This window comes from Baudoinia panamericana (assembly GCF_000338955.1).
Source record: "Baudoinia panamericana UAMH 10762 unplaced genomic scaffold BAUCOscaffold_8, whole genome shotgun sequence".
NCBI classification, from domain to species: Eukaryota; Fungi; Ascomycota; class Dothideomycetes; order Mycosphaerellales; family Teratosphaeriaceae; genus Baudoinia; species Baudoinia panamericana.
Genome location: NW_006911264.1, coordinates 1,179,861 through 1,191,774, shown reverse-complemented (window position 1 = coordinate 1,191,774; position 11,914 = coordinate 1,179,861). Strand labels below are relative to the sequence as shown.

The 11,914-nt window shown below is 55.2% G+C and overlaps 6 protein-coding genes across 6 annotated transcripts; 3 read left to right on the top strand and 3 right to left on the bottom strand.

The window, feature by feature from the left end:
• Positions 1-16: 16 nt before the first annotated feature.
• Positions 17-1,145, top strand: BAUCODRAFT_149448 (uncharacterized protein; the record flags this gene model as incomplete). The annotated part of the gene is made up of 4 exons (XM_007679735.1): positions 17-179; positions 591-701; positions 771-898; positions 969-1,145. 4 exons carry the CDS (start codon positions 17-19, stop codon positions 1,143-1,145), a joined length of 579 nt encoding a protein of 192 aa, XP_007677925.1.
• A 1,180-nt stretch (positions 1,146-2,325) lies between these two features.
• On the bottom strand, positions 2,326-4,465 carry BAUCODRAFT_35464 (uncharacterized protein). Its single transcript, XM_007679295.1, has one exon. The coding sequence runs from the start codon at positions 4,331-4,333 to the stop codon at positions 2,666-2,668; it is 1,668 nt and encodes a 555-aa protein (XP_007677485.1). The 5' UTR covers positions 4,334-4,465; the 3' UTR covers positions 2,326-2,665.
• Positions 4,466-4,837: 372 nt separating this feature from the next.
• On the top strand, positions 4,838-7,201 carry BAUCODRAFT_149446 (uncharacterized protein; the record flags this gene model as incomplete). Its single annotated transcript, XM_007679734.1, has 9 exons — positions 4,838-4,880; positions 4,938-4,988; positions 5,051-5,343; positions 5,400-5,768; positions 5,823-5,832; positions 5,951-6,457; positions 6,511-6,545; positions 6,603-7,121; positions 7,184-7,201. 9 exons carry the CDS (start codon positions 4,838-4,840, stop codon positions 7,199-7,201), a joined length of 1,845 nt encoding a protein of 614 aa, XP_007677924.1.
• A 399-nt stretch (positions 7,202-7,600) lies between these two features.
• BAUCODRAFT_25496 (uncharacterized protein) lies at positions 7,601-9,484 on the bottom strand (the record flags this gene model as incomplete). The annotated part of the gene is made up of 4 exons (XM_007679171.1): positions 7,601-7,866; positions 7,938-8,088; positions 8,143-8,532; positions 8,591-9,484. The coding sequence occupies 4 exons, from the start codon at positions 9,482-9,484 to the stop codon at positions 7,601-7,603; spliced, it is 1,701 nt and encodes a 566-aa protein (XP_007677361.1).
• A 396-nt stretch (positions 9,485-9,880) lies between these two features.
• BAUCODRAFT_542926 (uncharacterized protein) lies at positions 9,881-10,461 on the top strand. The gene has a single exon (XM_007679733.1). The coding sequence runs from the start codon at positions 10,115-10,117 to the stop codon at positions 10,403-10,405; it is 291 nt and encodes a 96-aa protein (XP_007677923.1). The 5' UTR covers positions 9,881-10,114; the 3' UTR covers positions 10,406-10,461.
• Positions 10,462-10,518: 57 nt separating this feature from the next.
• BAUCODRAFT_123912 (uncharacterized protein) lies at positions 10,519-11,845 on the bottom strand (the record flags this gene model as incomplete). Its single annotated transcript, XM_007679732.1, has 2 exons — positions 10,519-11,777; positions 11,833-11,845. The coding sequence occupies 2 exons, from the start codon at positions 11,843-11,845 to the stop codon at positions 10,519-10,521; spliced, it is 1,272 nt and encodes a 423-aa protein (XP_007677922.1).
• Positions 11,846-11,914: the final 69 nt, after the last annotated feature.

Here is an 11,914-nt window from a genome sequence, read left to right as displayed (position 1 = left end):
GGCGACCGAGTACAATATGTCACAAGAAAGCCCCAGAGAAATTGAGGAGCTGGAGACGGCCGCCACTCCTCCTAACGAAGATGAAGCGCAGCCGGCAAACGACGAAACAAAGGAACCAATGGATCCAGGGTATGACTTCGAAGTCAAAGAACAGGATCGATGGTTACCCATCGCAAATGGTTAGTTGTACCTTGCGTCCCTCTCCAATTCCCAAAGCACTCCAGTACCCGCCTTCCCTGTCCCTCCCTCCCGTTACTTTGTGCGATGGCACCACCACTCATCTGTCAGCATCCCTTTGGCGCGAAGCTGCAGGCCAGCGGATGTTGTGCGATGGGTCGCTCTGCTCGCGACCACATATAACGGTGCACCGCGCGTCTCGTCTGCAAGCTCCGTCGAATCAGAGGCTTCGTCGCCAGCCTTGCGAGCTGCAGCCTTCTGAGTCGTGCGCGCGCGGCTCTCTGGACGAATTGCAATGCCTTCCTCATCGTCCCCGCAGTCTTCCTCTTCATCTCCGCAACTGTCACAGCGTACTAAGAAGGCCGCAAAGACCATCTGCGACAATGACGCTAACATACACAACTTTGCACCAGTCGCTCGCATTATGAAGTTGGCCTTGCCCGAGAACGCCAAGATTGCGAAAGAGGCGAAGGAGTGCATGCAAGAGTGCGTGAGCGAGTTCATCTCCTTCATTACCAGTGAAGGTACGTACTTTCTCACGTTGTGCAGTGGCGCGCTTGTTTGTCTAGCGCTGCGGCTGACAGGTGAGACAGCGTCGGAGAAGTGTCAGCAAGAGAAACGCAAGACCGTCAACGGCGAAGATATCTTGTTTGCCATGACTTCGCTCGGCTTCGAAAACTATGGTGAAGCGCTCAAGATCTATCTCGCTCGGTACCGTGAGGTGAGTCATCCATCAACCCCACTCAACATGTAGTGTTGTATATCTATCAAGTATCGTACTGACTACTCAGAACCTCGTTGCGCGGGGCGAACAAAAGCCGCCTGCCACAGGAAGCGCGGGTCCGGTCACTACTTCGCCACCCTACGACACCGCAGATCAGCAAGTCATGTCCAACCCGATGGACCCCGGCGTCGTAGGCAGCAGCGTCGACTTCGGCTACGGACATGCTGGCGGCGAGCAATACTGAGCCATCGTCGGTTGCAGCTGGGTTAATGTCATGCTGATCGCCTTGGATCCCTTAGCATTTACACGAAGAAGTAGGGAAGCGATGGCTCGAGCGTGATAGGAGAGAAAGCTTGAAGTGGCGCAAAGCGATGGGGAAGCTGACGATTGAGAAAGAGCCGCAGGGTGAGGAAGAGCTCAAATCCAAGGTGGAGCTTGAGGATCCGGCGCACGCGTCCAACTGCGGATCCGACAATTGGCAACTCTCCTAAACATTCACGCCTTTGCCCACGGTCTAGACTGTACGACGTCTTGCTGTCGGGTCCACTTGGATCTTACCGCGAGCTGTCGCAGGCGTCATGCACTTACATCTTGACGACGGCGTGCGCGATCCGCCAGCTCAAGTCGACACGGCTTCTACGGTGACGGCACTCTAGCACACGGAGGTGCCGTACGTCTATCACCTCCAACTCACTGTTATCACAACATACGGGCGTACTGGCGTATTTTCGGTGTTCTCTTATTTCGGCATCGGCTCGCTTCCTTGAACAACGCGATGCATGTCTATCGCTCGCTATGCGGATGCGAGAACGGGCGGATGTCATCATGACCAGGAAGCTTATTGTACAGTGGGGACGGACAGAACTGGCTTCGAAGCAGCGCATGTGATACCCAACGATTCCCAATGGATGATCCTGCTGCACGCGCAGAGAAGTAATCGTATGTAGAATAGCAGTAGCCGCTGTAACATCATCAAGCGACACAGTCGAAAAGGGAGTGCGTGTATTTCTGTACGCTGAGCAAATCTTCGAATCCATTCCGAGACGACCGACAGGTACCACTAAAGGAGGGGCCCATCGATGGCTCACAAGTTGGCGAAAGAATGCTCTCTGTTCGCGCTTTGCTCCGCTAAGGCTGCCATCTTCATGACCGCTCTCTCAACCGTACCCAACATGGCATTCCCTCGTGGCTTCGCAGATCATAGCGAGTCATCATGCCCATGTGCATACATGAAACGCCCTGGGATTCAGGATAGTCACTCCTGAATCGCCGTCTCCTTTGCTGTTTCCTCCACAGCCTTCGGGTTGTCGAGTGATACATCTTGGTAAGTAGCGGATGCGTAAAGCCGCTCGAATGCGGACTAAAGCTTTGATCGGTAGGAGGGTCAGCTATGCCTCAGACATTCGCGAAGGTTTATACGCTTACCTTTCAAGCACGAAGACTGACCGCCTTGCGTATGCAACGAGCTTGGGCTTGGGCTCCGGACATATTTGCCTGCTGCTTGCGATCTCGCTCGCTGCGTAGATTAGTGGAGTAGGTGTCTTGGGCCTTGGGGTCGCTTCTGCGTCTTTTGAAGCTTGAAACTGGTGTAGACGACAAGATCGGCAGACGAAGTAGTCTGGACGAAGCAATGAGAGCACCCTGGAAGAACTATGTCGAGTTTGGATGGTGTTGTGGGGATGTAGCAGTGAAATCCTCGAACAAGGGAAAGCACAAGCAACGACTATCTCTGGAACATCTCCAAGCCATACACATCTGTGCACTCTATCGTATCAAGCGTATCCGACAAGGCATTCCCTCTCGCGGCTTTGCTGCGCCCATCTGAATCTGATACGCCTCCTCCCCAAACTGCGTCTGAATCCCCTCGAAATCACTGGGATACCCACTCCCATCCCCTCTCAACTTCACCAGCTCATCAAACGCCGCCTGGAACTCAAACTTCCGCAACGTCATGGCCAAGATAACCTTCGTCTCCAGTACCGCTAGCTCCTGACCGATGCAGTTTCGTGGACCTTTGGAGAAACCAACCCAGGCCGGATTACTGGTGAAGTTCGCCGAAGTATCAGATTTGGAGTCGTCTTTCAGAAAGCGTTCGGGGCGAAACACGTGAGGGGAGTCCCAGTATTTGGGGTTACGGTGCAGACCTACGTCTACGCACCACATCATGAAGTGCTCGGTTGGCAGACGCTGGCCGGTCGTTGGGTCTGTGGCGAAAGAGCCCGGGGGTCCGGTACGGAGGGTGGAAGCTGGCGGTTGCAGGCGGAGGACTTCGCGGATGACTGCGAGTGTATACTCGAGTTTGTTGAGGAGATGGCCGTCATGGCGGAGTTGGTCGGCGACGGCGTCGGGATCGGGGCCGAAGACGGTGTCGTGTTCGGCGCGGATTTTGGCGAGACGAGCGGGGTCTTTGCTGAGGTAGTAGTAGCAGTAGCAGATGGTGCTGCTGGTGGTGTCGTGGCCGGCGAAGATGAAGGTTTTCATGTTGCTGATGGCGGCTTGCTTGAATTCCGAGTCGAGACGTTTGTTGTTGGCAGCACCCGAGTCGCTGGCTTTGTTTTCTTTGACGTAGGTGTCCATGGCCAGGTCGATGACGGTACGAGATTTGCCTCGCGCTTCCCGCGTCGCCCAGCGTTCTTCGAGACGTGCGCCAATGTAGCGGTCCATTATCCACTTGTTGTAGGCTTGGCGAGCCCAGCGGTACGGCCAGTCGATGGCTTCGATTGGATTGAATATTGCTCCAGTACCGACTAGCCGGATTTGCTGCATCAGGGCATCCACGAGCGGGTTCGGCGCTCGTTGTGAGTTCAGATCGGCGTCGAGCACGATCTTGCCGATGATGTCGACAGTGAGGCGAGTAGTATCGGATTCCATGCGGAACAGGTCGTTGTTTCCAGCGCGTTTCGTCAAGACGTCGCAGAAGACGAGGCATTGATCCACCATGAGCGGAACCAAGCTGATGAGATGGTTCGCGGCAAAGCCTGGGTTGAAGGTAGCACGCCACTTCTTCCAAGTCGCGCCCTCGCTGGCCACCAGATCACCGGGCCCGGAGACGGTGCGCATGAAAGTGCCGACTTCGACAGCTTTGGGAAAGCTCTGCTTGACAGTGACCTGGCCCATGACATCGGCGTCCATGATCATCATCGTCATGGGTCCGAAAGGCCATAGATCAAGGTAGAAACAATCAGGGAGGTCGTACTTTTCCTTCAGAATGGTCGCAAAGGTCTGCGGGGCGGCGCGTTTGGGCTGCGTGCGGAGCGTTTCGTTCATGCTGATGAGAGAGCCCCATAGGTAGGAATGAGGCGGGCCGGGTAGGCCTTTGACGAGGGTACGATGATAGTGGAGACGTTGGAAGAAGCGAACGACGAGGCCGATAAGGATGATGGCTACTGCCCAGCCAAGGCGTGTGATGGTGAGGAAATCTTGTGCCGCCATTGCAGCATGTGGGAGAGAGACTGGAGGGGGAGGGATGAGCAAAGTATAAGACTTACTATGCCTGGTAGTGAGGCTTGACGGGGCAATGGGCCGATGGGTAGTGTAGCGCTCAGCTCGCGTATGCAGGCGTTTCGTACAGTAAGCTGCAGGGATGGTGGGCGAGGGAGCGAACCACTCAAGGCACTGCTACTCAATGACGGCGACAGGCTGTTTATGGGAGTACATCAAGTCGGTGGCCATGATAACCCTGACTCTGCACTGTAGCGCCGTGGAACTGTAGCTATTGGAGAGCGGTCGGTGATGGGGACGTGGAGGGAAGACAGCGACATCCCTTCCAGTCGCCGTCTCTGCCATTTTCAAGGGTCTGCGGGCGGCGATGGTCCGTGTGTTACCTGGGAAAACGGCGCTAAGGGCGAAATTGTCGAAATGCGCTTCAACAGCATCGAACTTTTTCCCATTTCCCATTCCCGTGACCTCCACACCCTCTCTACCACTCAAACAAACATGGCGGACGAAGTGTACGATGGTGCCATTGGCATTGACCTTGGTATGCATCATAACACTACACGGTGGAGAGTATGTGCAGCAACTGACGATCCCATAGGCACGACTTACTCGTGTGTGGCCAACTATGAGGGCGCCGGTGTTGAGATCAGTGAGTGTGAACGAGCCATATGCAATGCCCCGGACTGGTCTGATTGATCGATATCCGTGCAGTCGCCAACGAGCAAGGAAGCTTCACGACCCCCTCCTTCGTCTCCTTCACGTCGGAAGAGCGTCTCATCGGCGAGGCAGCGAAGAACCAGGCGGCCATGAACCCGGCAAACACCGTCTTCGACGTCAAGCGATTGATCGGTCGCCGCTTCGACGACCCCACAGTCAAGAAGGATATCGAGTCATGGCCGTTCAAGGTCATCGACGATGACAACAACCCCAAGGTGCAGGTCGAGTACTTGGGCGAGACCAAGGTCTTCTCACCGCAGGAGATCTCCGCCATGGTGTTGGGCAAGGTGAGCGGCAGAGTCACTCTGATGACTTGAAGTGCTTGGTGGCTGACTCCACGCAGATGAAGGAAGTCGCCGAGACGAAGCTGGGCAAGAAGGTCTCCAAGGCCGTCATCACCGTCCCAGCCTACTTCAACGACAACCAGCGCCAAGCCACCAAAGACGCCGGCGCCATCTCCGGCCTCAACGTCCTCCGCATCATCAACGAGCCCACCGCTGCCGCCATCGCCTACGGCCTCGGCGCCGGCAAGTCTGACAAAGAGCGCAACGTTCTGATCTACGATCTCGGCGGTGGCACCTTCGATGTCTCTCTCCTCAACATCCAAGGCGGCGTCTTCACCGTCAAGGCCACGGCTGGCGACACGCATTTGGGTGGTCAGGACTTCGACACCAACCTTCTGGAACACTTCAAGAAGGAATTCCAGCGGAAGGTAAGCAGTAACATGTCCGTCCATGCTCAAGGTTCAAAGCTAACTTTTTTGCAGTACAAGAAAGGTACATACTAACCATCTCATTTCCTTCCCCTGCACTGCACTATCCCTTCCATGTACCTTTTCGTCATGGCCTAACTCGCAAGTCTACGGCTTCCCAACAGCTAATGTACGATACACAGACATCTCCGGCGACCCACGTGCGCTGCGTCGTCTCCGAACGGCATGTGAGCGCGCCAAGCGTACACTCTCCAACGGCACCCAGACAACGGTCGAGATCGACTCCCTTTTTGACGGCGAGGACTTCAACGCCAACATCACCCGCGCCCGTTTTGAAGACATCAACAACAAGGCTTTCACTGGCACGATCCAACCCGTCGAGCAGGTGCTGAAAGATGCCAACATCGAGAAGAGCAAGGTGGACGAGATCGTGCTGGTGGGTGGCAGCACACGTATCCCACGGATACAGAAGCTTCTATCCGACTTCTTCAACGGCAAGAAGCTGGAGAAGAGCATCAACCCGGATGAGGCGGTGGCGTACGGCGCGGCTGTGCAGGCTGGTATTCTCAGCGGCAAGGCTACGTCTGCGGACACTCAGGATATGCTGTTGTTGGACGTCGTGCCGCTCTCCCTCGGCGTGGCTATGGAAGGCAACATCTTTGCCCCTGTGGTACCGCGTGGACAGACAGGTTCGTGTTGTGCTCGACACCAATATACGAGGATATTGCTGACTTTCTTCTAGTCCCAACGATCAAGAAGAGGACATTCACCACAGTGGTACGTTTCAGTCATGCGTTCGGTCGGGAATACTGCTGACAGTCATACTCTCTACAGGCCGACAACCAACAAACCGTCCAATTCCCCGTATTCCAAGGCGAGCGTGTCAACTGCGAGGACAACACCTCCCTTGGCGAATTCACCCTCGCACCCATTCCACCCATGAAAGCCGGCGACGCCGTCCTAGAAGTCGTCTTCGAAGTCGACGTCAACGGCATTCTCAAAGTGACCGCCACCGAAAAGACCTCCGGCCGCAGCGCCAACATCACCATCTCCAACTCCGTCGGCAAGCTCAGCAGCGGCGAAATCGACAAGATGGTCGAGGACGCGGCCAAGTTCAAGTCGAGTGACGACGCCTTTAGCAAGAAGTTCGAAAGCCGGCAACAACTCGAGTCGTACATCTCGCGCGTGGAGGAGATTGTGAGTGACCCGACGATGAGCATGAAGTTGAAGCGGGGCCAGAAGGAGAAGATTGAGAGTGCGCTCAGCGATGCGATGGCGCAGTTGGAGATTGAGGATGCGAGCAGTGAGGATTTGAAGAAGAAGGAGTTGGCGCTGAAGAGGGTGGTTACGAAGGTATGTGCTTGCAGCCTATCCGCTGTGGAAATGGGTTGTGGTTCGCTGACTTATCCTCGCAGGCGATGTCTACCCGCTAAACGCTTACGCATGAACGAGCCGGCGTTGCGGCGTCTTGTCTTCGGAAGCATGCCGCGCACTCACTTCGAACACAATAGATTGCCTTGCTACTTGCTGTATGTGGCGGCAGCGACGGAAAAGCACGGCGCTCCGTATGTACTGCCTCGATCTGTGTCGAGGCGCCAAGTGGTTACGGCAGTATGTAGTACTGTATGCTATCATCGCCCTTATCAGATTGCAATCGACGGCTCGTATGCTCCTGTCAGCCTCCACCTTATCCCAGTACTCCATCACTGCGGAAGCTCGGCACGCGCGTCTGCGAGTCCCGCCTCTGCCTGCTGCCACCTCTACATCTTCTCCGACCCGATCTGCTCGGCATGCTGTATCAAAGGTAACGTCAGCTCCCCTGATTTTCTTCTTCACCAAAATTCTCGAACCAGGACGGGAGAAAGGCTTACACCGACACTCCTCTTCCGCTCCGCCGCCGTCTCCAGATCCGCAAGCGACGCCTTCCGGTAATCGCCCTCCACCACCCTGACCTCCTGGAAGCTCACCGTCGGCACGAAACCCGCCGACTTCCAGGCTTGCGGGACCTTGGCGTAGAGCTCGTCGACTTGCTCGAGCGAGAGGCCCTTGGTTTCGTAGATCATGGCCCAGACGAAGAAGATGCAGATGAAGCAGAAGCCTGCGACGTATCAGCGTTGGTTGGGAGGTGAGGGCGGGGGATAGGGAAGAGGTGGTGTGGTCGGGACTTACTACCCCAGATGAAGAAGACCTTGGAGCCGAGATCGGCGTCGCCGGGTCCGTCGTCGACGAGGTAAGGTGTGGCGTAAGCGATGGCCCAGTTGAGGAGCCAGTTCGAGGCTGTGGTCATTGAAAGGGCCTTGGCGCGGACTTTGAGCGGGAACTGTTGGGAGAGTCAGTGTGTGCTTCGGGAGTGTCCATGTTCGAGCACACTCACGATCTCGCCCGTCACCACCCAAGCACTTGGACCCCATGAGCACGCGAAGAAGAAGATGTAGATGCAGACGAAAGCGATGAGCGCCTTTTGTCCGACCGGGTTGGCCGTCCCGATTCCTGTGCCGACACCAGCGACGATGAATTGGCTATAGTGCGAAATGGTGTAAACGTTAGCAATCGACTTCTTGGACAAAAAACAAGGCTCGTGGCGATCAGTTACGCACCAGACTGCCATACCAATGGCGCCGAAGAGCAGCAAAGGGCGCCGGCCCCACGCTTCTACCATCCACAACCCGGGAAACGTCGAGGCTACGTTGACGGCGGATGTGATCATGCTTACGACGAAGCTATTCTGGATGCCGGAGTTGGTGAAGTACGATGTGCCGTAATACTACGAAAGGGTCAATCAACAGCTCAGCATTGGATACAGGGTCAGTAATGCGTCTTACGAAGATGAAATTGACGCCGGTCAGCTGCTGGAGTGCCTGCAACAGACAGCCAGTCGCCAGCCGCTTGCCGATGTTGCCTTTGAAGCAATCCAGGTACGTTGCCTTACCCAAAGACATCTCGTACTCGTGGTTCGCCGTAATCTCAGCAAGCTCTTCCTGAAGCGCAGGGTGAGCGACGTCCAGGCGACGCAGCCTGCTCAGCGACTTGGCCGCCTTTTCGGGTTGGCCGCGCTTGATGAACATGCGCGGTGTCTCTGGTAGCATGAGCATACCGGCCACGAGGATGATGGCCCAAGCGAATTGCACCGCAATCGGAATGCGATAGCTGCCACTGTCGTTCCGCTGTCCGGTCGAGTGGTCAACAACTGATGCCAACAGAAGGCCAATGGTAATCGCAAGCTGGTAGCTGCCCACGATTGTGCCACGGATCCACTTAGGCGCCGTTTCACTTTGGTAGAGCGGGATCGAGGCTGAGATCATGCCGACGCCGTAACCAGCGAAGAAGCGGCCAGCCACGAACAAAGGGATTTTCGTTGCAGCAGTCTGCAGGATGACACCGAAAGTGAAAACTCCGGTGGAGACGATCAGGCCCATCCTCCGACCAAAGTAATCGCAAGAGGGAGCTGCGGTCAAGGCGCCAAAGAATGTGCCAGCGGATAATAAAGACACGATTTCAGACGACTGTGAAGCCAAGAGCACAGGCAAGCCAGTGGTAGGGTTGATCTCACCGGTAGTGGTGAACTCTCGCAGCCAGTATGGCATGGCGAGGATACCTCCAATGGTTCCTGTATCATAGCCGAATAGTATGCCACCGAACGCTACGAACAGGCCTACGAGGATCGCAGGCCATGCTTTGCCAGCGGTGCCTTCTGGTGGTCGGATTGCAACACCCATGGTGGCTGGGCTTGTTTGGCGATTTGGTGTGGTAACGCTGGTAGCAAGTAGTGGTAACAGCGGCTTCAGGGGAGTGCGCGTTAAGCTGTTAATGGAGGAGGTAGCACGCTTTATACCGAACAATGACTGGCTTGTTGATACTGCACGAGGGCTTGCGTGCATGATGATCGTCGGCAAGCTCCCTCTTCAGCATGCACGTCCATTTGCTACCTTGGAACCTTATTGTTGTGTGAACCGTATGACCAACCTATTGCACAAGATGAGGACGCATTAACTTCATGCCTCCTGCAGTGTGCGGTCCGTATGGCACTCATCGACGGCGGCCTTGGGTCCACGACAACCCTGCCTCAGCAAAACAGGTGGTTGAGGAAGCCAGAAGGTTAGAGATACAGCAACACGTTCTTAGGGTCGTCTAGAATACACCGCATAATGTGTACCATATGAGAGGGGTACATGCAGGTTGAAACGCGACAGGCTCTCATTGAGCTAAGTTTGTACTGCTGAGCCGCGTCCTGTTACTGGTGATGGAAGGTGCAGTTTACGGGACCCAAAGCTCCATGACTGTGCAACATTAAGCTCTTACGCATCCAAGATGCAGCGCGTGAAGGCATAATCAGTCGGGAGGCCGTCATGCTGCAGGCACATTCGGCCCTTCTCCGCACCCCACAACAACCCAAGACAATCCAAAATCCTCCGACTGGTTTTTGCCATGGGCACCAATGGAGAAATTGTGTGTTTTCGGTCCTTCTCGCAACAGTTCAGCAGAACGATTCTGAAATAAAGTTGGCGAGGGCAGTTAGGGCAGCGATCTGGCCCCAAACATGCAGGGGCCAAGTGCAACAAACTCGCAACCTGCCACATCGACCTCGGCGGTATCACGGCGTTATGGGTGTATGGATCCCGTTAGTATTCGGACCGTAACCTTCAACAAGATACGGGCCCATGGCCAGCTTGCAGGAGAGATGGCGATTGGATGTTTGTGACGAGTCGCAAAGCCGTTTCGCCATGAATGTATGCTCACCCTGGGGGCGCGATCAAGCATGTTTGCCTTTCTCACCACTGTAAGAGCGCTCCTGCGCAGCCTTGTCCGGAGCGCGCGACTTCCTCTGCTGCTCTTCGAGCGCCTTCCACTTCTCCTCCGGGATAGTCAGTGCTCGAACGTTCAAGTACTTGCAGATAGCCGTAACCACACGATAAGCCCATCGAGAGTAAGCCACGGCCGAAACTGCGAAGTAAGCCCATAGATAGTATAGCTCCAACTCTGCTGATATACCTTCGAATCCAAGATACGGCAGGCTGACGAGAGCGGCACCCCCAATGAGAGGTAACAGTATCCACGTCCAGTACGGATACGGTTGCCGCGTTAGGTGAGCTAGGACAGTCATGGTATTCATGCGTCCAAACACGAATGACAAGGTGAAGCAGAGCAGACACAGATGGTTGTCCGGTAAGAGGTGAGAGTACGGTGAGCCCAACCAAGCAACCAACGAGCCTGTGAAGACGACCATGGGCCACCATTCCAAGAAGACTGGAGCGAGAGGTAAGCCTTTTGCTCTCCGAGCCTCAGCCACATTCATCACGCAAGGAGGCAAGGCTGCAATGAAGAAGGTCGTCAGCAATAACGGCGCCCAAATATCGACTACGCTAAGGTTTCCCAGAAGTTGTGGAAAGCCAATCAGATTGGCCATTGGTTGGTGCCAGATCTGCGGCCCGAAGTATCCTGAGACGGCCATAATCAAAGCTGCGATCGCCAGTCCCTCAGTTGGCCCGTTGAAGTAGCCCAGGTACAGCGTGTGGGTATGATACGTCTCCCAGGTTGAGAAGAACATCGCCAGTGCCGGGATCAGCGCAGTGAGCGTACCAAGCTTAGTCGGACCCAGACCCATGGCTGATGTTTCGAGCAAAGACGCAAGCGTGCAGTTTAGCGAATCTATACCATGATCGAATAGCTCGCCGAGACCGGAGGATGTGCCAGTACGACGAGCTTGCTTGCCGTCAATGTTGTCAAGGGTGGAGTAGGCCCAGACGCCTATAGCGTAACTGTAGTAGACCCAAGAGTACTTCGGTCCTTGCAGGTCTGGATCCATGATCGCAAGGAGCGCGACATTGGCGACTACGCATACGAGTCCAATAAGCGTGACCATGTTCGGAGCGAGCCATAACGGCAGGAACTCAACGCAAGCGTTCCAGTAGTGCCGCAATACGTAGTATGAAAGCGGCGACTTATCCACAGACGAGTACTTGTATGTCTTGAAGTGCTGTAGTGCTTCCTCTGATAGAGGGTCGACTTTGCCTGCCTCTAAGGTCAGATCACTGACTCCGTCATGATCAATCATACGGATGCTCACGTTGCAAAGCCATGACGACTATAACGATATCCTGAGCCAATCCTCTTGCCTTAGTAGACCGTACATTGTCAAACAGGTTTGT